At 37.1% G+C, this 24,191-nt stretch overlaps 1 protein-coding gene across 4 annotated transcripts in view; it reads left to right on the plus strand.

Annotated features, from left to right (window-relative positions):
* GTF2E1 (general transcription factor IIE subunit 1) overlaps positions 1-24,022 on the plus strand; it is a 34,849-nt gene extending 10,827 nt beyond the window's left edge. For all 4 annotated transcript variants that reach the window (XM_081235120.1, XM_081235122.1, XM_081235121.1 and 1 more), the window contains 3 exons: positions 14,007-14,208; positions 17,473-17,714; positions 21,972-24,022. In XM_081235120.1, coding sequence (XP_081091246.1) covers positions 14,007-14,208; positions 17,473-17,714; positions 21,972-22,396 — 869 coding nt within the window. In that variant the 3' untranslated portion in view covers positions 22,397-24,022. The remainder of the gene's footprint in view (positions 1-14,006; positions 14,209-17,472; positions 17,715-21,971) is intronic.
* Positions 24,023-24,191: the final 169 nt, after the last annotated feature.

Consider the following 24,191-nt stretch of genomic DNA (forward strand, 5'->3'; position numbering starts at 1 on the left):
CAAATAGTCATATCAAAACCACATACTTTTTGCCTGCTCTCTGCATGTTGAGATGAATTTGATTTGGGCCTAATTCAGAGAATTTATTATTGATATAAGCTTCAGTATTCACCCAAGTACCACACTTCAGTTTATTGTTTTCCCTCCCAGGCATAATACATTTTGTTCCCCTTTATAATGAGTTCCAGAATCTAGGAATAATGCATGATTAGACCAAACCTAGATGTGTTCAGTTAAGGAAGGACAGAAGCCAGTTTCATTGATGAAATTGAGTTTTGGGGGTAGAGTTGTATTGGGTACATTATGAATACATTTGAGATCTTCTGAAATTAAAAGTACATTAAACGTACTTCTATTTTTTTTTCCTTTTGCATGCAAATGAGTATTTTACAGTGTTATATGTTCTGCAGTGAATCGCTAAAGGATGATTTTTCAAATTTCATTTTATTATAGGTAAAATAATTATATAAAATATATAACTATGCTCCTCTCATGTCTGTTATTATTTTATAATAGCAATTCCTTTTTTCATACACTTCCCCTTTCTCAATTAAACTGAAGAAATTTGGTTTATAAAATAAGTTTGGAAATTAGAATAAAGGGTGACTTTTTGAGACTTTAGTATTTGGCTTAACATTTTAATATATATACCCCTGAACATTTTGAGTTATAAAAGGTTTAACAGAGGACTTGATAGTGCTTTAAAAGAATATCCCAAGAATGACTGTGTAACTTTTGTGTGTTAAAGGGAGTTGAGTGCTTTTGGAGAATTCAAAATAACATTCGTTTTCTTTCTTCTAAAAATACGTAAGTAATATATGAATGTAAACTTGTTGAAGACTCAAATAACAGAAAAATAGGTAGACTAAAATGGCAAACCTAGTTTTTCTTCTCCATGGTCTCCCGTGCAGCCCAGTCCCTACTCTCTCCACCTTTCTCTGTGTTGACAACTGGTAAGTTTTATGATTATATAACGTTTCACTTTATGTCTCCAACCCCACCTCACCCTCCCTCCTCCATAAGCCTTTTTGAAATCTGAGAAAGCAAGGTGATTTTTTTTTTTTGGACAGGAAAGTAGGATTTATTGGTGGGCATGAGTCAGGAGGGGACAGTGCCAAAGCTCTCATGAGTGAGAGCCGTTTGTCCAGGAGACACAACTAGGGATGTATTTGACCCCACAGCCATCTGGGATGAGCTGCTTTTCTGCCGCCACGTTTTCATATTCATCTGCATTAAACTTAGTAAATCCCCAGTTCTTGGAGATGTGGATCTCCTGGTGGCCAGGGAACATGAACTTGGCCCTGAGTTGGGCCTCAGTCACGTGCTCCTTGTTCAGCTTGGTGTGGATGGATTTATGACTTGGCCAATGTAGACCCTAGCCACTGTGCCCTGGGGCTTTCCAAAGGCACTGTACATACTTGTCTGGAGTCCAGATTGGGGACAGCATCCAGACATGAATGTCCACCGGAAAGGGCTGTCTCCAAGGTCCCTTAGGGCAACCTGTATAAGTAACAGGCTGTACACTGCCCAGGAGGCTGCTATTTGTAGCCATTGCACACCAGGCCTCCACAGGGAAGGTGATTCTTAATTAAATATTTTGTTGTTATAACAGCTCTGGTTATTAATGCTTGACCAACTTATGTTAGTATCGTAAGGGTTTTTCAGAGCACTTATTACATTGGGTCTTTTTGTGTAATCAGTGTTTTCAGTGGGTATGTCATTTTCAGAGGGTTTTTTTGTCTTGTTTTTTTTTCTTGTTTTGTTTTTTAAGCAGTGGCTATAAGACAGCAAAGTGACAGTGTATTAGGATTCCAGAGCCATGGCTGGCCTCCAGTCTTGGGCTATGTTAGTAACTATTCCCTGGGGAAATCCTATAATCATTGTAGGCCTTTTTTCAGGATATGTAAAATGATAAGTTCAGTCTATTCTATACCATATATGGTTTCTTTCAACTCTAATTTCAAAGCACCCTTTGATTTGGAGAATAGTTGACATTTAAAAGTATAGAGGAGCTTGGGGATGTTTTATCACTGCTTTTAGAAGATAATGTTAGTCACTTTGGTTAATTTGAAATCCTAGGTTAGGAACTGAAACACCTTGTTATAGTAGTGTTCGTATAGAAAATATGCTATGTTGAATTAGGCCGTATTCAGAAACACATTGTGGCATAATGGGGAATAATATTTAGGATTTTGGGCAGTTTTATTTTCCCAAGCTCTCCACTTTACTCCCTTTCCTCATATATACATAATCTATGAAATATTCAGTGGGAGGGGAACCAATGTCCAAATTTGATTCCTAAGATATATACAGTGGTTGGATTTTTACAGAGTGGTAAAATTAATACCATATGTTAGTGATGTGTCTTGAAGTTTGTTTCCTCTTTATTTCACTAAAATCCTAGCAATTCTAGTCCCAGTAACTTGGTTTTAACATGGAACTGTGAATTGTCTTCTGTTTTGTTTTGTTTTTCCTGGAAGCTTCTTGAGTGAGGGGAAGTAAAAAAACTTTTACTCAAATTTTTTTCATAGAATTGTCTAGAAACATTAAGCCATTATCTCTCTTTTTTTTTAAACATCTTTATTGGAGTATAATTGCTTTACAATGGTGTGTTCGTTTCTGCCTTATAACAAAGTGAGTCAGCTATACATATACATATATCCCCATATCTCCTCCCTCTTGTGTCTCCCTCCCACCCTCCCTACCCCACCCCCCCCAGGTGGTCACAAAGCACTGAGCTGATCTCCCTGTGCTATGCAGCTGCTTCCCACTAGCTATCTATTTTACATTTGGTATTATATATAAGTCCATGCCACTCTCTCACTTCATACCAGCTTACCCTTCCCCTTCCCGTGTCCTCAAATCCATTCTCTACGTTTGCGTCTTTATTCCTGTCCTGCCCTAGGTTCTTCATAACCGTTTTTTTTTTAAGATTCCATATATATGTGTTAGCATATGGTATTTATTTTTCTCTTTCTGACTTAACTTCACTCTGTATGACAGACTCTGGGTCCATCCACCTCACTACAAATAACTCAATTTCGTTTCTTTTTATGGCTGAGTAATATTCCATTGTATATATGTGCCACATCTTCTTTATCCATTCATCTGTCGATGGACAGTTAGGTTGCTTTCATGTCCTGGCTATTGTAAATACAGCTGCAGTGAACGTTGTGGTACATAACTCTTTTTGAATTATGGTTTTCTCAGGGTATATTTCAAGTAGTGGGATTGCTGGGTCGTATGGTAGTTGTATTTTTAGTTTTTTAAGGAACCTCAATACTGTTCTCCATAGTGGCTGTATCAATTTACATTGCCACCAATGTAATGTGTATGAGGGTTCCCTTTTCTCCACACCCTCTCCAGCATTTATTGTTTGTAGATTTTTCATGATGGCCATTCTGACCGGTGTAAGGTGATATCACATTGTAGTTTTGCTTTGCATTTCTCTAATGATTAATAATGTTGAGCATTCTTTCATGCATTTGTTGGCAATCTGTATATCTTCCTTGGAGAAATGTTTATTTAGGTCTTCTGCCCATTTTTGGATTGGGTTGTTTATTTTTTTGCTATTGAGCTGCATGAGCTGCTTCTAAATTTTGGAGATTAATCCTTTGTCAGTTGCTTCATTTGCAAATATATTCTCCCATTCTGAGGGTTGTCCTTTTGTCTTGTTTATGGTTTCCTTTGCTGTGCAAAAGCTTTGAAGTTTCATTAGGTCCCATTTGTTTATCTTTGTTTTTATTTCCATTTCTCTAGGAGGTGGGTCCAAAAGGATCTTGCTGGGATTTATGTCATAGAGTGTTCTGCTATGTTTTCCTCTAAGATTTTGATAGTGTCTGGCCTTACATTTAGATCTTTAACCCATTTTGAGTTTATTTTTGTGTATGGTGTTAGGGAGTGTTCTAATTTCATTCTTTTACACGTAGCTGTCCAGTTTTCCCAGCACAACTTATTGAAGAGGCTGTCTTTTCTGCATTGTATATTCTTGCCTCCTTTATCAAAGATAAGGTGACCATAGGTGCATGAGTTTATCTCTGGGCTTTCTATCCTGTTCCATTGATCTATATTTCTGATTTTGTGCCAATACCATACTGTCTTGATCACTGTAGCTTTGTATTATAGTCTGAAGTCTGGGAGCCTGATTCTTCCAGCTCTGATTTTCTTTCTCAGATTGCCTTGGTTATTTTGGGTCTTTTGTGTTTCCATACAAATTGTGAATTTTTTTGTTCTAGTTCTGTGAAAAATACCAGTGGTAGTTTGATAGGGATTGCATTGAATCTGTAGATTGCTTTGGGTAGTATAGTCATATTCACAATGTTGATTCTTCCAATCCAAGAACATGGTATAGCTCTCCATCTGTTTGTATCATCTTTAATTTCTTTCATCAGTGTCTTATAATTTTCTGCATACAGGTCTTTTGTCTCCTTAGGTAGGTTTATTCCTAGGTATTTTATTCTTTTTGTTGCCATGGTAAATGGGAGTGTTTCCTTAATTTCTCTTTCAGAGTTTTCATCATTAATGTATAGGAATGCAAGAGATTTCTGTGCTTTTGTCTCCTGCTACTTTACCAAATTCATTGATTAGCTCTAGTAGTTTTCTGGTAGCATCTTTAGGATTCTCTATATATAGTATCATGTCATCTGCACACAGTGACAGCTTTGCTTCTTCTTTTCTGACTTGGATTCCTTTTATTTCTTTTTCTTCTCTGATTGCTGTGGCTAAAACTTCCCAAACTATATTGAATAATAGTGGTAAGAGTGGGCAGCCTTGTCTTGTTCCTGATCTTAGTGGAAATGGTTTCAGTTTTTCACCATTGAGGACAATGTTGGCTGTGGGTTTGTCATATATGGCCTTTATTATGTTGAGGTAAGTTCCCTCTATGCCTACTTTCTGGAGGGTTTTTATCATAAATGGGTGTTGAATTTTGTCATGAGCTTTTTCTGCATCTATTGAGATGATCGTATGGTTTTTATCCTTCAATTTGTTAACATGGTGTATCACATTGATTGATTTGTGTATATTGAAGAATCCTTGCATTCCTGGGATAAACCCCACTTGATCATGGTGTATGGTCCTTTTAATGTGATGTTGGATTCTGTTTGCTAGTATTTTGTTGAGGATTTTTGCATCCGTGTTCATCAGTGATATTAATCTGTAGTTTTCTTTTTTTTGTGACATCTTTGTCTGGTTTTGGTATCAGGGTGATGGTGGCCTTGATAATTACCTTAAATGTAAATGGATTAAATGCTCCAATCAAAAGACATAGACTGGCTGAATGGATACAAAAACAAGCCCGTATATACGTTGTCTACAAGAAACCCACTTCAGACCTAAGGACACATGCAGACTGAAAGTGAGGCAATGGAAAAAGATATTCTATGCAAATGGAAATCAAAAGAAAGCTGGAGTAGCAATTCTCATATCAGACAAAATAGACTTTAAAACAAAGAGTATTACAAGAGACAAAGAAGGACACTACATAATGATCAAGGGATCAATCCAAGAAGAAAATATAACAATTGTAAATATTTATGCACCCAACATAGGAGCACCTCAATACATAAGGCAAATGCTAACAGCCATAAAAGGGGAAATTGACAGTAATACAGTCATAGTAGGGGAATTTAACACCCCACTTTTACCAATGGACAGATCATCCAAAATGAAAATAAATAAGGAAGCACAAGCTTTAAATGATATAAACAAGATGGACTTAATTGATATTTATAGGACATTCCATCCAAAAACAACAGAATACACATTCTTCTCAAGTGCTCATGGAACATTCTCCATGATAGATCACATCTTGCTTGGGTCACAAGTCAAGCCTTGGTAAATTTAAGAAAATTGAAATCGTAGCAAGTATCTTTTCTGACCACAACACTATAAGACTAGATATCAATTACAGGAAAAAATCTGTAAAATATACAAACACATGGAGGCTAAACAATACACTACTTAATAACGAAGTGATCACTGAAGAAATCAAAGAGGAAATCAAAAGATACCTAGAAACTAATGATAATGAAAACACGACAACCGAAAACCTATGGGATGCAGCAAACACAGTTCTAAGAGGGAAGTTTATAGCAATACAATCCTACCTTAAGAAACAAGAAGCATCTCAAATAAACAACCTAACCTTACACCTAAAGCAATTAGAGAAAGAAGAACAAAACCCCAAAGTTATCAGAAGGAAAGAAATCATAAAGATCAGATCAGAAATAAATGAAAAAAAATGAAGGCAATGATAGCAAAGATCAATAAAACTAAAAGCTGGTTCTTTGAGAAGATAAACAAAATTGATAAACCATTAGCCAGACTCATCAAGAAGAAAAGGGAGAAGACAAATCAATCGAATTAGAAATGAAAAAGGGGAAGTAACAACTGACACTGCAGAAATACAAAGGATCATGAGAGATTACTACAAGCAACTCTATGCCAATAAAATGGACAACCTGGAATAAATGGACAAATTGTTAGAAATGCACAACCTTCTGAGACTGAACCAGGAAGAAATAGAAAATATGAACAGACCAATCACAAGCACTGAAATTGAAACTGTGATTACGAATCTTGCAACAAACAAAAGCCCAGGACCAGATGGCTTCACAGGCGAATTCTATCAAACATTTAGAGAAAAGCTAACAGCTCTCCTTCTCAAACTCTTCCAAAATAGAGCAGAGGGAGGAACACTCCCAAACTCATTTTAGGAGGCCACCTGCTTTGTTTTTCTGTGTTATACTTATCAACCCCTGACGTTATTTTTTGTCTTGACTACTCGCTAGTAGAATGTGAGCTCCAAAAAAGGCAGCTCAGAAGATGATTAGCAAGATTTAGGGAGGCAGAATGTGGGAAATCCTTGGGACGTTAGTAGTGCCATGTTGGAATGAGAACTCTGCAGCAGGGAAGGTTTGATCCTGCCTGTTTCTTCGGCCAGCCTTGAGGACTTGGGCTGCAGCATGACCCCTGCTTAAGCACTGCAGCACCTGTACCATATCAAAACAGTTGGGCTTCTTTTATTTTGATTGATTGATTGATTTTTTTTTGGTAGGAAAATGGCTGAGTAGTATTCCAGTTGCAATTAATATGTTTGACAAATCTTTGACAGTGAACTCTAGGCATTAGCTGATGACCTATTCATTGTGTATTTTGGAGTGAAGAAGGAAGAATCACAATGCAAGTAATATCTAATTATTTGGGGGTTTGACCCATAATGTCCTCTTTCCTTTTCCTCAGTTATAATAAATTTGCAAAGCATTTTCTTCTTGTTAAACTAAGGAGGATAAACATTTTTTTCCAGTTTGGTTTTACGTGTATTTATTCATTGTTCCCTTGATTGAATACTCACGTAATTAAAATGATGAGTAAACAGTTAAGTAGAAGACCTTGGCCAGCATAATAGACACCACCTGAATGTTCTTTTTCTGTGTTTAGCAAAAGAAAGTGTTAAGTTTGAATTTTGTTGAACATTACTTTTTTTTTCCTTTTGTTCCCAGTCCCTTCTCTCCCCTCCCCCATGTCTCTGATTCCTTTTTATTTTTACATTTATTTTTATTTTTACATTTCTTATTTTGGGAGAAAGTTAAAATTGTATGGCCCTCTTTCCCCTCACTCTCCCTCTTCTTTCCCTCTCATCCCAACAAGTAGGTCTCTATTTCTTCTCTCATTTTGGAGTAATAACTTACCTTCACTAGAAGAGTCCTGAGTCATAGAATTGGGACATTCATATACTAATGCGTGGACAACCCTAAAATATAATTTTGAAATATCTATTTTTAAAAGATCATTTTTCTCCCTATTTTCAATGCCTGGTAATTATCTACATCTGGATATATTTTAATCCTTCTTGCAAACCTGATACATTAAGACTCAGCTGAGTCAATGCCAGGCATGTGATGCACATTTAACGTTAAATAAATTTTTTGTTACAAATCCTCTCCTGTTCCATATTTTAAAAAATTAGAACCTATGTATATACGTGGCAAATGTTTGCTAAATTGTAGCTGGAAGGGATGATAGGAGGTCAGGAAAGGGATGTTTAATTCGGGATGGTATGGTGAATTTACTCTTTTAAATCAGAAAGATTTGTATTTGAATCCAGGCTTAATGATTTTTGCTTTTAAGCTATGACCTGGTGAACTTAACTTCTCTGAGTCTTTATTCCCTCATATGTTAGATTTGAATAATACTGTTGCACAGACTTGGCTATGATGAATACATGGGAATATTTGTAAAGTAGCTTTTTTAGGTTTTTTTCTGTGTGTGTGGTTTATGGGTGTATATGATCAGACATACATATTATCATTGAACTCTTCTTTTTCTCTTTATCTCATCATCTGTCAGGCTTTGCCTGAAGAATCCTTGTAGCCTTCATTTTCTCTCTGCTGCCATATTCTTTTATCTAGCTTGCATGTTCTCCCTTATGTGGCTTCTTGGTCTTATGTGTGGCAAGAGAAAAATGGTAAAGAGCTCTGAGTTTCAATTCCAGTTTCTTCTCTTATTGAATAGTATATTCTGTGCACTATAGTATAGTCCAGTTTCAAGAAGAGTTGGTATATTTATGATATTGATTACTTAACAGCAGCTCTCCACCAGGGGTAGGCATTAGATTCCTTGTCTCCAGCTACCTTTCATCTCTATTAAACTTTTAAGCGTCTGGATGACAGATTCTGTGTCTATATGTGTTACACTACTGCCCCCTCAGTAGAATGGTACTTCGTACAGTGTGTGCTGAGCCCCATCTCCCTTTCAGATTTTGGGGAAATTGATTTGCATTTTTATAACGTTTAGTAAAATTTATAGAAAATGCTCCTGGTATGTTAAGCTAGTCTTAAGTCATTTTCCATAAAATGTAGACTTTCTTATTTTTCTCGGACTACAGGCCTGGTTTTTGACAGGCTGCTTTCTTGTCTACAACTTGTGTTTTTGTGATCAACATAAGACTCAGATGTCAGGCTAGCTTTTCTTCTTGTAATGTTTGCCAGCCATGGTTGTTGTTGGAAGACAGTTCTCCATGGGTCTCTCACATATTTTGTATGTTTTACAAGCAGAGATGCTACTGACTGCTTTTTTCTAGACTGTATTTTTCAAGGTTTATATAGTGAGCAGCCTTAGAAGATAGAGTTATTGTTTCTCTCCAGAGCAAAAGGCAGGTTTGCTTACTATTCAGTATAATAAAACAGTCTCCCTCCAGAGTGTGTTTACTTAGTGTCCAGCATGGTAAAGGTAGTATCACCCTACAGAGCAAAAGATAAGCATGTTTATGCCCATTATAAAAGGTTTGGGTTCCTAAGCTCAGGGTTTCTTTCCTGGAACATGATCTACTGCATGTATAGTTGTCACCTGGCCATCTTTGTGTTACCCTATGGGAAATGGGACTCAGGGAACTGGCACAAAACCTGATACTGGTACTGCTATTGCCATGAGTAATAAAGTTCTTTTCTCTAACCTGTAAGTCTTGTGTCTGTCTTCAGCATCTATAAAACCGTGGTAGGATAATTTGTTAGTTTACGAGTAGGGTAAAATTTCAGACCCGTCACAGTTTTTGACAGTAATATGAAAGCCAGTCTTTTCAGAACTGCAAAATGGGCCCTCTACAAGTAATTCTTGTTAAGCCTTAATCTACATTAAGCCTGGGTCTCTGGAAAGTTACCTAGATGAGGCTAGAACTCAGGTTCCTTATGACTATACTGTGTTTTCTCTTTTCTCCCTATTTTTTTTAATGAAACTAAATTTATTCAAGTTCAAGGACTATCATTCTGAAATCATCTTTCTATGAAATGATGTTAAGAGTGATCTCTTTTTCTCTCTCTTTTCCCAAAATAAAAGCATTGCTATTTTATACAGTTGAGCTACACTGGCAAGTGTGTTGATTTGTTTACTTAACACTGAAGTTCAGAAAGTATGTTATCTTCAAGAGAAAAATGGGGTAGTTGGGAGAACATTTCTCTTTAATTGGGTAACATGACAATCTCAATGATAAATAACCTAATAAACTAGGTAATAAAACATAGTATGTTGATGGTGACAAATGTTAAGGAGAAGGAAAGGGAGGACAGGACAGTGTTGAAATTTTAGGTAGTGTTGGCTACGGAAGCTCTCACGGAGGTGACTTGAGTAAAGGTCTGAAGTTAGGAGACTAGGCATTTAACTCTCTGGAGGAAAAGCATTCTGGGCAGAGGGAACAGCAAGTACAAAGGCTCTGCAGTAAAGTGTTCCTGGTGCAAGACATTGAGGAGGCTGATTTGTAATGCTTTGAAGACATATTATGAGAGGATTATAGCATTGCCCTTTGCTTAGCTATCTTTTTATTCTTCAACCAGAGCACTTACTTTTATGTTTAGGTACTTTTTCACTTGAGGAATGGGATTTCTTCCTTTAAAAAATAAAGGAAACTACTAAACTAGAAACTACTAAACTAGATAATTTTTCTTCTGCAGTATTCTGTAGTTCTCCTTGATGGTCTCTGTAAGTGCTCATTTTTCAACAGTCAACATAAGTCCCACATCTGTGTTTTTCAATTCAGCAGATATTTGAGAGCTGTGTTAGACCTACTTTACAGGCATACCTCATTTTATTGTGCTTTGCTTTATTGCATTTCACAGATCATTGCATTTTTTAGAAATTGAAGTTTGTGGCAACCCTGCATTGAGCAAGTCTTTTGGTGCCATTTTTCCAGTAGCATTTGCTCATTTTATGTTTCTCTGTCACATTTTGGTAATTCTTGCAATCTTTCAAGCTTTTTTGTTATCCTTGTTATGGTGATCTGTGGTTAGTGGTCAGTAACATCTCTGACGTTACTACTACAACTTGCTGAAGGCTCAGATGATGGTTAGCATTTTTTAGCAATAAAGTATTTTCTAATTAAGGTATGTACGTTGTTTTCTTAGACCTAATACTATGACACACTTAATAGACCACAGTATAGTGTAAACATAACTTTTTCATGTACTGAAAAGCAAAAAATTTTTGACTCGCTCTCACTTTATTGCGTTATTTGCTTTATTGTGGTGATCTGGATCTGGACCTGCAATGTATTTGAGGTATGCCTCTGTATGACTTATGTTTTAACTCCCACATGGATTACTTTCTTTATATTTCTGTTGAAGAGAAGAGACTGAGGCAGGCTGGAATAGTTAGAGAATACCCTAAGATAGCATACAAACTAAAACCTCTCTAGCCAAGGTCTCTATTTACCCTTTGTTACTAAATATAAAGGCTGGCTTTCAATTCTTGTTGACCTTGAAAATTAGCACCATACCAACTCCTTGAAACACCATCCTATCCCTCTGGCTGTGCCATTTCTATCTCTCAAGGATTCTTCTTTCCTTGGGTTTATACCTTGACTGTCCATGCTTCTTACTCCTTAATCTCTGGATACTCTGATCTACTTTATGGCTTCAGTTACCATCTATATGTTGTTGATTCTCATATCAAAATTTCTAGTCTTAAATTCCACTCTTGAGCTCTAAGCAGTTGTAATAAGTTGGCTTCTGACATATCCATTTTGATGGCCAGTGGGCAACATAGATTCAGATATCTAAAGCAAGGTATCTTTATTTATCTTTCTTCAAGAAAGGTATCTTTCTCCCACAAAGAAAAACAAACTTGTTCTTCCTCTTTCTTTATTTTGGTAAATAGTATTCTTGATCAGTTAAGCCAGAATATTTATGTTGATGACCATTAGTCAAAGACCATCATGCCCACAGTGTACAAAATTGGGTTTGTTGATGCTTTCTGCAGCAAGGAAACCACACACCATAAGAAACCATGTGGTATCTCAGCAAGACTATGCTGAACAAACTTAGAGAATATGGGCTTTTGTTAGATAATATTGGGGAGGATTCAGGGAATTGGTGGGGATTTGCTGTGGATTAGGTATTATCAAGAAGTGAGGGTAATTCTATGATTGGATATCTTAATAAATCTTATCCCAGAGGTGAGAAGACCAGGGTGAGGCTAAAACTGTAATTGGTAAAGAAGTAGCAGTCATTCATGTTACCTGGGTTTTGTGTGTGTGTGTGTGTGTGTGTGTGTGTGTGGTTGCGCAGAGACCTTGCTTTTGTCTATATTCAGACAGATTCAGATTGGCTTGGTTTTGCCTCACTTGCATCATGGTCTCAGAGGACCTTTTTTTTTTTCAGAGGACCTTTTATCTGATGTTGGTGATCTGTGAGATTCCGTTTGGCAGAAAAGCATCACAGCCTAGCTATGAGTGCTAGGTTCCTTCTTAGCTATGAGGGGCTGCTTTTCTCTTTCTCACTTATTTGAAATAGATGTAAAAGATGAGGTAGTATATGGATAGCAGGAAGATGGATTAAGAGTGTTTAGACAGGGTATATGAACAAAGAATTTACTTGTGATTGGTTGTTTATGTGTGAGAGGCAGTAAAGAAACTTATTCTGTTTGAAATACATCAGTAGAATCTAGTGTTAATGTTGAAGCAGATATGTCTAGTTTGTTTATTCCTTACTAGGGGAAGAGGGGTTGGGGGTGGGGTTATGTGTCAGTCATATATTGGGCTATTTAAAACTAAATGTTTGCATACTTACTATGTACCAGACATTAAGTGCTTGTGTGATCTCTTTTAATCTCTTGGGTTAATTGGGTTAGAAAGGAAGGATGCATATCCCTGGCATTGGGAATAAGGACCAAACTGGAGATCCAAGTGGGGCTAGTGGTGTTAAGTAATATTTAAGAGTGTGAGTTTCATCATAATAGATTGGGTTTGAATCCTGCCATCACCTCCCAATTAGTAGTGATAAGATCTTGAGCAAGTTACTCAACCCCTTAGAACCTCTGTATTTTACAGATTTAAATGGGCAATAATAATAATACCATCTTCAGATGACTGGCGATACTTGGTATTTAGTAAGCACTCAGTATACAATAGCTGCCTTTATTACTTTTCTCTTACTGGCTGTGTGCCTTTGGACAAATCACAAAACTCAGATCCTCAGTTCTGACGTCATTTTACAGGATTGGTATAGGGATCAAAAAGTGTAAATTGAAGTGCTTTAGAAAGAAAGCACTTATACAAATAAAATAAATGTTAATGTCTAGTATATTGTCTCTCAAGTGTTTGAATTTATTTGACAAGTAAAGGACTTTGGTAGGGTTATGATGTTTTTGGATCAAGTTATACAGCTTCTTGAATGTTAGGATGAGAAATTTAGATTTGATGCTGTGGACTTTAGAAGTTCAGCCATCAGACAGACTTTAGAGCAGGGGGATGAGATGATTCAAATGGTGGCCTAGGAAACTTGGAATTGGAGAGGGAGAGCCTAAAGTTTCAAAGACCAGATTTGGGAAGCTAAATTTCAGGCTAAGTAATGGTGGCCCAGATTAGTGAAATAATAGTAGAAGTGAAAAATCTGTGATGTTTCTAAGGAATTACTACAATTTAATTATAAGTTGAATGTGAAGGCTGTAGAAATAACAATAAAGGCTTCTTGAACTTTAATTTTGGAAATGGATTGGTTAAAGTTATTTAGATGTAAATAGTTAATAAATTTGAAGAAATAACCTTGTTACAATGTACAGAATGACCAGAGACTTTCGGTTTTAGGTATTTATTTGGCTTTCCGCGTGACATAGACTCAAATGTGTACTGTGCAAAAAGAAAACTGTTGGAAAAGGATACAGGTTTCAGTGGTAAGCTGTAAAGAATTTGATTTTAAGTTAAAGTAAGTATATGTATGTTAGAAATGTTGTGATTAAAATCTGTTTGCTGTGCTGCAGTTAGGGGTGAAATTACTTTGAAATGCTTCAAAAAATGATAGATGGATAGATAAGTGATAAATCAAATATAGAAAAATGTTAATTGTAGAATCTCAGTGGTGGACACATGGATGTTCACTGTAAACTTCTTTACTCTTTTCCATGTTTTTGAAAGTTTTAATAATAAAATGTTGGAGGAAGAGTGGAGATATAAACTGTTTGCTAAAGGCTAGTCTTGAGAATTTCTCTTCCCTGACCTGAGACTTTTGTTTTCTCTATAGGAACTTTCCGCTGTACTTTTTGCCATACAGAGGTAGAAGAAGATGAATCAGCAATGCCCAAAAAAGATGCACGCACACTTTTGGCAAGGTTTAATGAACAGATTGAGCCCATTTATGCTTTGCTTCGAGAGACAGAGGATGTGAACTTGGCCTATGAAATACTTGAGCCAGAACCCACAGAAATACCAGCCCTGAAACAGAGGTGAGTGTAGGCCCTGTGCTCTTACCAAGAACACTTTTAAGCTTGCCCTTGTTTTAACTACCTGTACTTTGGAGAGCAGAATTGGGTTAGTAATTTACCAGAAGACTAAAAACTCTAAGATTATGTGGATTCTAAGCTCTGCCACACATGTTGTATTAACTTGTGCCTGTGATGAAATTTGTTTGTACTGAATGCAGAACAGTATGGGCCCTGGGCAAAAATCTTTAAATAGTCAGGTTTGACTTTTAAGTACTCAAGCTGCTTGGGCCTACTGCAACTCAGCCAATTGTTAGTTAGTCCTAAATTGGTTGTGCCTTTTGGGGATATCTGAATTTTCCTAGTCAAGTTCTGAAGCCTGAAGTTCTTTAAGGAATACAGCTTTCACTTTTTTTTTTTTTTTTTTTTTTTTTTGTGGTACGCGGGCCTCTCACTGGTGTGGCCTCTCCCGTTGTGGAGCACAGGCTCCGGACGCGCAGGCTCAGTGGCCATGGCCCACGGGCCCAGCCGCTCCGCGGCATGTGGGATCTTCCCGGACCGGGGCACGAACCCGTGTCCCCTGCATCGGCAGGCGGACTCCCAACCACTGCGCCACCAGGGAAGCCCAGCTTTCACTTTTTTTGTATGTTTGTTTTTGAAGTTTTTAACCACACATTTCTTGCCTTCCTTAGTTTTCAATGCAACTTTCTTGAAAGTGAAGTATAGTGGGTGTTACCTATGGGTTAATACTTCTTACTGTGGCTCCCTATTTTTGTCAATGTACCCTAATTTTTGAATTGCAGAGGCAGCCTTAATTTTGCCATGCCATAAAAAGTGGTTTTTCTTTTTTGAAAAGTATAAATGAGAATTGAGGTCAGGGAGTACTCTCCTATTCTTCCCTTTTTCTTTCTTCTTCCCAGTTTCAAGCTGAGGGCTTTTAGAGTTTATACCCGTCTACTCCCTTCCATAGAACACAATAGTCCAAGTTGTAAGTTGTAACTGTATAGATTTTGGGAGCACTCTTAATATTTTGTGCCCTCTGGTACTGATGCTGCAGAAAAGCCAGTTCTGGGCAGTCCTGAGCAAATTGAGTTTCTTTTTGGTGGTTAAAAACAATCCAGTTATACAGAAGGTTTTGTATCTGTACAAGTTATTGTGAATTTTCTTTTCTAGCATCTGTGTCAGTTAGGATACCTTTATCTGTGATAACAGAAAACCAACTAGAAGTAGCTTGAACAGTAAGAAAAACTTTCTAGCATGACCAGAAGTCCTTATGTAGCACAATTCAGAATTAATTCCACAGCTCAGTTACATCTTCAAGGATCTAGATTTGTTCCATACTTACTCTGCCGAACTTGACCTGTTGGTTTTCCTCTTGGCACCACCAGGGGAGCTAGCCTAAGATGGTCATGTCTTTCTAGGTATCACATTTAGATGAAAATGTTCAATCACAGAAAATTGGACCATCCCTTCCTTGTGTCCTATTTGAAGATGGAAAAAGCTGTAACATAAGACTTTAAAATATAGTAAGACAAATAGATAGATTGGGTACAGAGAGATGGCCTCGTAGGCCTAGACTCAGAGTGGGCCAGCAGATAACTGATGAAAAAGCTATAGGAAAGAGTGATTTACAAAGCAGCCCTGGTACAGCTAAAGGCAGTAGTTATGAGGCATGGATTAAGTGACCAGATCAGCATGGTTTGTACAACTAGAGAGGGTGCATTTTTTTGATAGAAAAAGTGGCAGTGGGTCTGTAGACATCCAGAGGCAGAACAGGAGGGCGGGATGGGATGAACCCACGATTACCTCCAGAGTTTGGTCAGAAGCGCAGTATTCTCAGGGAGAGATGTAATGGGCCAGTCAGATACATGGATAGTAGTATACATCAGAGAAATCTCAACTAAACATGAGACAAAACTCAAGTAGATGTGAGTGGGCCCAGGAAGAAATGAGGAGCAATGGAGTAAGCAGATATGAAGTAGGACCAAAGAGAAGGAAAAACAGTGAATGGCTTCTGAGAGAGAGAACTGATACAGAACTTAAAGATAAATGAAGAAGTATTGCTTAGGCCCAGAATGAGACAGTGCACTACACAGGAGACAGTCCAGGATTCATGGAAAAGATTTAGGAAAGATGGCAGAGAAGTAAAGGAGAAACATAGGGCCAAGAGAATCAGTCAGCAGACACAGAAAGGAACACAGCAAAAGATATGGAGAAAGATACAGAGCAAGTACTAAGTAAGCAGGTAGTTCATGAAATATGAAGATAGTTTGTACAATAAAAGAGCTGTCTAAACAGAAAGGGAGGGACAGTCATGCCTAGAACTTGATGCAGAAAAGCATCAGTAGCAGGCAAAGAAAGGCAAGGTGTGAGCTTAGACACACAGAAAATCCGGTATATTCAAAAGAATGTAGAGCACATTGAAAGTGAAACAATCAGATAAAACGGGGAGCAGCAGAAGGGCTGAAAACTCATAGAGATGAGGAAACGTTAAGTGACTAGAGAAAGATAAGGAATGATCCAACCTGGAACAGACTAAGAAGATCATGGGTAGTAGAAGTAAGAGGCAAAACAAAATAAACTCAGAAATAGATCATGGTTGCTGTGGGGTAGAAATAATGGTTGGGCCTGGATATGGAGAGTCAGCATAGGTGCAGAGATGGACAGATACAACTTGAAAAGAAGCTGATCTCTGCGTAAAGATTTGCCTTATTTGGTGAGTCGCAGAATATTAATTCTGAGTTGAAGTCTGGCTTTGTAGAATACTATTCTAGCTTCTCAGCACACAAAAGAAAGGGAAAAGCCCACAGAACTACTTTGGATTCTTCTGGGTTGAGCTGAGAGCATGCTTTTTAAAATATAACATGTGTTTTGTTTTGTTTGGGGTTTTTGTTTTGTTTTTAAACAAAATACTCATCAAAGATGTTACTGGGAGAGATTTTTACCAGACTAGTGTCTTTAAGTGGATTATGTCACTATTTCATTCTCCCCTCTCTCTAAGTAGGCTTACTTAAACATCTTAATCTGTACAACCTCAATCATTTCTATACACCAGAGGATTCAGGGTTTGAGAAACTTAAATATAAATATGATGTGTTGTTCTAACCAATGTAACTTTCACCCTGGGGTATAAGAGCAGATTTTCCAGAATTATGAAAGCATGTGTGCATGATTGCTAGATAGAATTTATATGTAATTCTTCAGTAACTACTTCCCAGCTGCCCTTCTTTTCTAGCACCAAGACTTCAAGTTTTCTTCTTCCCTTCCTCCTCTAATCTTGTTATATAGCAAGGACCGTGCAGCAACTGCTGCTGCAGCTGCTGGCCTGGCAGCTGGGCACCACCGGGAAGCATGGGCCACCAAGGGTCCCTCTTATGAGGACTTATACACTCAGAATGTTGTCATTAACATGGATGACCAAGAAGATCTTCATCGAGCCTCACTGGAGGGGAAATCTGCCAAAGAGCGACCTATTTGGTTAAGAGAGAGCACTGTCCAAGGAGCATATAGTTCTGAAGAGATGAAGGAAGGTAAGAGTAGAAGAAGTAAGATGAATATGTCTTGGGTATGGTAGAAAATGAACTTGACTTAGGAAATCACCTGGGCAATTCTTAGTTTTATTGGAAACCCACTGTGTCTGTTTTATAAAACAATTGCATTATAGCAGGAAGTAAATTGAGCAATAAGCATTAAAACCAACCAGTATACTTGTATTAAACCTCAACTTAGTTGAAAAAACAGTCAGCTTTTTAAATTTCCATTTTAGATTTGAGAAATTGTCATTTCTTTATGTTAATTTCTTGAAAAAGTACTCCTGTGTTCAAAGTGGCCAAATTCATTTCTTTAATCTTCTGTTGCCCTAACTTGCATGCATTTTTGTCTCTTTGAATTAGGAGCCATAACTATATACTAGTCCAAACTTTTTATGTTGTCTCCTCATAAATACCAAGGAGATGTGCTACTTGAAATATATAAAAAGATACCAAGTGAGTAAAGACAAGGATTCTCACCATCCAAGAAGATTGGCAGAACTTTGTACTAGAAGATTTTGGAAATCTCTGTGAGCCCTGAAGGGTTAAGAATTATATAATAATCAGAAGCTTGAGAACTGCACGATTTTACTTTTTAAATTTTAGTCTCGAATTACTGGATTCAGAGACTTTGGGTGATGATGGTTTAGGACTAGGTAGAAAATGGGAGACTAAAACTGGATAAGTATTTCTCAGAAACTGGGAAATAGAGGTGAAAAAGGGAGTCTGTCCCTCTGGTTAGATTTCATCAGCATTAGAACCTACCCGCCCCTATTCCTAGGTTATGTATCATTAACTAACATATACTTGAGTCTGTTTCTTTAATACTAAAGAATCATCAGTAATTAAAAACAACTTGTTTTTTGACTTTTTTTTCTAACCTCTTTTCCCTTCATAATTAGCATTTCTTTACTGTGTATGCTAAGAATTGTAAAGGTAGTGTGGAGTTGGGTAGTCATGGTAAAAGCAGATGTGGGATTCTCTTTGGTGTTTTAATTCCAACCAGAAAAAAGTTTTCCTTGGCAATCATACTTTACTCTCCCTCCTTCCCACTGATTACCTTGGCTATGAGGTTTAGTTATTTTGGTGCATATTGGTTTAGATTACATAGTAGTTAGCCTGTAAACTATTTAATAGGTTCATTTTCCCCAACTTGGCTTCTTGCCTGTTCTTGAAGCAACCAAGCGTTTTTTTCTGTGAACTTAGGAACAAAATCGAATGAAATAAAACTATTGTTACCAAGTATTGTATACAGTTAGGCTCATATGTTTAACAGTCAATGTTTATAATTCCTAGAATGGTACAACTTGAATCCTAAGGGCTTTAAATAAGTCATCTAGTCTACCCTGTTCCCTTTTGTGAATATTTCCTTCTATGTATAAAATAGGATATGCTTTTATGTCTAAATTTGTCTTCATTAGGTTTTATTATAGTTGAATAGGCTCTATCCAGTGAATGTGTGAAGTGAGTCTTATTTGTCCTACACTTAATTTTCCTCAGAGTTCAAGTTATTTTAACATCTTTCAGAATTTTATAGACTTCAATCGTGTCCTTATTGCTCTACTGAAAGTTCTAATTCCTTTTGTTTCTACTTTCCTTACAAAGGGTTCTCTTCCCCCAAGCCATCTCCACCTACAGTTTTTGTCTTATTTTAATTATCTTTTTCTGGACCATCTCCAATTGTAATATACTTTACTTGAGACCTAGTGACCAGAGCAATACATGTTATTTATGCATGAATTTATCATTAATTATTTGAGTTTTATCTCAAATATCCTTCTAGTTTTTACATGACAGTTTATTGCTTTGCTTCTGGAAGCATCTTAAGACCAACAACTTTAGAATTATGTGCAGAGATTTTTTTCAGATCCTCTCCTGCCCTTTATCTGATAAGTTGGATAAGGATTTTTAGTATATTTTAGATTATTTTTCTATAGGCAGGTTTTCTTACACTTGCCAATATTGAAATAGATCTGCCACTTTTCTGCCCACTTATACAACCTTCAGCTCTTCTTATATTTTTTTGCTATCAGTTTGGCCTTTAAGAACCCAGAATTGCTTAGCATCATCAGTGAACTTGACAGTTTCCCAGGACACATCTTCTTCGTAATTTATAACTCTATTAAATAAGACTGCTCCTAGAACTAGTGTTTCTACCTTACCATCTAGAGATTTGTTCATTTATCCTTATTTTTTGTTTTCTGTCTTCATCTGTAACAGAATAATTCCTTTTTTGGCTAAATCTCTCAAGAACCTTGTCAGAAATCTTTTAGATATGACTTCATTTAGTTTACAAAACTAAATTGCTTTTCCTCTAATTTTATATTTACTTTAAGCATTATTCAAAATACTATGTTGGTAATATTAAGGTATTTGGAAAAAGTCTTTTAGAAGTGTATAAGTCTTAGAGACTTGCCTACATTCCTTGTCTTTTTTTTCCTTTTGAAATACTACATTGGTAATAAGGGCTCTAAGGAGGAGGTTTAGCCTTTGGCACTATTTTAAAATGGTTAAGTTTGATTTTAACCCTCATTAAAAGCCTGTTTTCTCTGATATAAACTTTTAACTTCTCAATTCCTGTTTCCCTTTCTCTCTCTTATGTGCCCAATATCTTATCTCAGGAGTTCTATACTTTCTAAAATGTCCAGGGTTACAACTAATTCATTCTAATATGTTAATGTGAAGATGCTTTCACTTCATCCATGGCCAGAATTGGTCATTTCTGGGTCTTCTCTTGATAATAAGTAACACTAATCTAAGTGCCAGGGCTTCACAAATATTCACTCAATACCCACAATAATCCAGTGAGGTAGATACTGTTTTTCCCCCTTTTTGTACTTGAGAAAATTGAAGCAGAAAAAGATGAAGTAACTTGGCCAAAATCATACAGCTAAAAGTGTTAGGAGTCAGGATTTGAATCAAGGAGTCAGGTTTCAATCAACATTTTAAATTATTTTATATATTTAAATGGCATTATAGTTTGTATTATTTTCAGAATATAAATGTTTTTCTTAAATTCTTCATCTGTAATATATACACAAAATGATAGGAGGTGTGTGGTGGGAGAAGTTTCATTTCTGATACTAGATTAGTAGATAAACAGTTCAAAGTACACTTAATTTGCTTCAGGAAAATAAAACTGCCATTTATTTACTAATTCATCAAATATTTATTCAGTGCCTAACAAGCAATAGGCACTATTCTGGGTGCATGGGATATATCACTGAATAAAAAAGGTAAATATCTGTTGTGGAGAACCTACAGCTGTGGAAAGTAGGTGACAAAGACAATAGACATAAATTATTATGTTAGAAAATAAATGCTATGGGGAAGAAAATAGAGCATTGGGAATATAGAGGTAGGGATGAATTGAAAGAAGGTGAAATCTGTGTGAAGACATGAAAGATGCAACGGGGTATGGATACCTAGAGGAAAAATATCCCAGGCAAAGGAAACTGTCAGTGCAAAGGCCCTTAGGTAGGAGTGTGTGTGTGGTGTGTACAGGGAATACCATGGAGGCCACTGTGACAGGAGCAGAATGATGAAGGGATAAGTAGGTGGGCAGGAGGAGTTCAGATGATGTAGGACTTTATATGCCATTGTAAGGTCTTTGGCTTTTACTCTGAACAAGATGAGGAGCCGTATTTTGATGTCCTATTATGCCAGCTACAAAATTGGTCCTTCATAGACATTATTTCATGTTCTTATCCAGAGCCCTAGAAGACAGATGCTTTTATTATCCCATCTTACAGAAAAAGGTACCAAAGTTTAGAGACTAAATAACTTGCCTAAAGTGTTACAGCTTGCATGTGGAAGAGCCAGGATTCAGATCCAAGCCATATATTTCTTAAAACCCATGTACAGTTGACCCTTGAACAGTGCAGGGATTAATCTGAGTGTAACTTAAATTCATGGTTTTTCCACCTCCATGGATTCAACCAACCATGGATCATGTAGTACTGTAGTATTTACTATTGGAAAAAAAAATCCATATATACGTGGACCTGCACAGTTCAAACCCACGTTGTTCAAGGGTCAGCTGTACTTAACCATTATGCTCCTTAAGTTCCAATTTGTGAGAAACATTTTGAATATCTTATGGACAGTAGCTCAAAAAATGGAACCAGTGAAGTCTGTTATTTCATAATATTATCCTATATTTAAATATAGTATATTAAAATATTATGTATTTTGTTAGTTATAAAGGAATGCCTTTTATGTTTAAGGGTATTGACTTTCTGGTTTTTTTCCTTCCAGGTGGCTTAGATATAGACTCATTTCAGGAGCGTGAGGAAGGCCGTGCAGGGCCAGATGATAATGAGGAGGTCATGCGAGCACTGCTCATTCATGAGAAGAAGACCCCTTCTGCCACAGCAGGCTCAGTGGGGGCAGCTGCTCCTGTGACCACTGCCAATGGCAGTGACTCTGAGAGTGAGACCAGTGAGTCAGACGATGACTCTCCACCCTGTGCTACAGCTGTGGCTGCACATCATGGGGAAGAGGATGAGGAGGATGATGAATTTGAGGAAATAGCAGATGACCCCATTGTCATGGTGGCTGGCCGTCCGTTCTCCTACAGCGAAGTGAGCCAGAAGCCAGAGCTGGTGGCCCAAATGACACCAGATGAAAAGGAAGCGTACATAACAATGGGACAACGCATGTTTGAGGACCTCTTTGAGTGAGCTTTCCTTACCTTTTCCTCCTTTCTCTAATGTGCATTTCAAAAAGAAATTCCCGGGCTTCCCTGGTGGCACAGTGGTTGAGAGTCTGCCTGCCAATGCAGGGGACACGGGTTCGTGCCCTGCTCCGGGAGGATCCCACATGCCGCGGAGCGGCTGGGCCCATGAGCCATGGCCTCTGAGCCTGTGCCTCCGGAGCCTGTGCTCTGCAATGGGAGGGGCCACAACAGTGAGAGGCCCGTGTACCAAAAACAAAAAACAAAAACAAAAATCAAAAAGAAATTCCCTACCTTTGAAGAAAAGTGTTCAGTGGCCTTCTGCCTCTCTTGATGTAAATCAACTGTTAATCTTGTGCAAAGAGTAATGGGAGAGAGAGAAAGTTTGATTTTTATGCCAGAAACTTCCCCACGAGGTTGGTTGGCTATAAGCATACCCTTTCCTATTACTACAGTATTAATATTTTGCTGTATTTCCTTATCTCATCTTTTTCCTTTCCCTTTTAAGACACATTTTTCTCCCTTCTGAAATGAGTGTGAGAAGTCTAAAAGTAAATTCTTTATGTCTGCCTGTAGAAGCCCACTTTGATAGGTTACAGTAATTCATTGATCACATCCTTTTTATTTATTCTGACCCAGCATTCCAAACAGCTCCTGATATTGCTGCCAACCAAGCAGCTTGGCAACAGGCAAATCATTGATGAAGGAAATAAAAAATCTTAAAGCTTCATATTGCTTCACAGTTTGGTAAGGGGAGGTGGGAGTGTGTGTGGAAGAAGGATGGTTATGTGTAAGTAAATCTCATGATTAATATCTAAACCAAAATTGGTGTCTTTAGAACTGACTTGACTGACAGATATTATTGTCATGCTTAATGCCTTTTGGTTTGTATGTTGGATAATAGAAAACAGAAAGTGTATTTGGTAAGCCCTTAGGAAGAAATTAGAGAAAAACACGGACTTAGGATAAGGAGTCCATGTAAGGGGTTGAAGAGTGGAGAGCATTGGGAACAGTACTTTTTAACATTGTCTGAGTTTGTGCTGATTTGGAAATCCTTTATATAAAGCTGAGAGTGGTCGCCTTCATTTTCAGTTCTTCCACAGTGCTATAAATTGTTTAAAGAGGCCATTCCAGCAGAAATCAGCATATAACAATTGATTACTCCTCTCTCTTTTTTTTTTTCTCTCAACATTATTGATGGCCTTGTCTCTTTTGATTCTTGTCAGGCATGGTATCTTAGAGTGCATCCAGTATATCACTGATCATTGTAACCTCAAGGAAAATACTTTAATTTTGGTTCTGATATGTAGCATGGCATTATTCCTTAAGGCAGAACTTTAAAGAACTTTCATACAAAGGTCTACAACAATTGTATTTTTTATAATATTTTCCCTTGCATTGTCATTTTAAGTATTTATCACTTTATAGTACATGTGTAAAGTTGAGATAGATTTTAAACATCTGAGCCTTGTATAAAGTAATGATTCATTTACCTGGGTTGTATTATGACTGAGTATTGACAATAAATCTATTTTATACTGACTGAAATTTGTTAATCTAGCTCTGTAACATCTTTACATAATTAAAATGAATATTCTTCCCATTTAAAAAAAGTGTTTCAGAATATTTTCTCTTATTGGTCATGTTTCAAATAATAAAGGCAATTTTATGTAGTCTAAACTTTTTCTGGCAATAAGTTGCCTTAAGAATGACTTTATGGGAGGAGCTTCAAGATTTCGGAAGAGTAAGACGTGGAGATCATCTTCCTCCCCACAAATACATCAGAAATACATCTACATGTG

Source organism: Mesoplodon bidens (assembly GCF_964165515.1).
Source record: "Mesoplodon bidens genome assembly, chromosome: 5".
NCBI lineage: Eukaryota > Metazoa > Chordata > Mammalia > Artiodactyla > Ziphiidae > Mesoplodon > Mesoplodon bidens.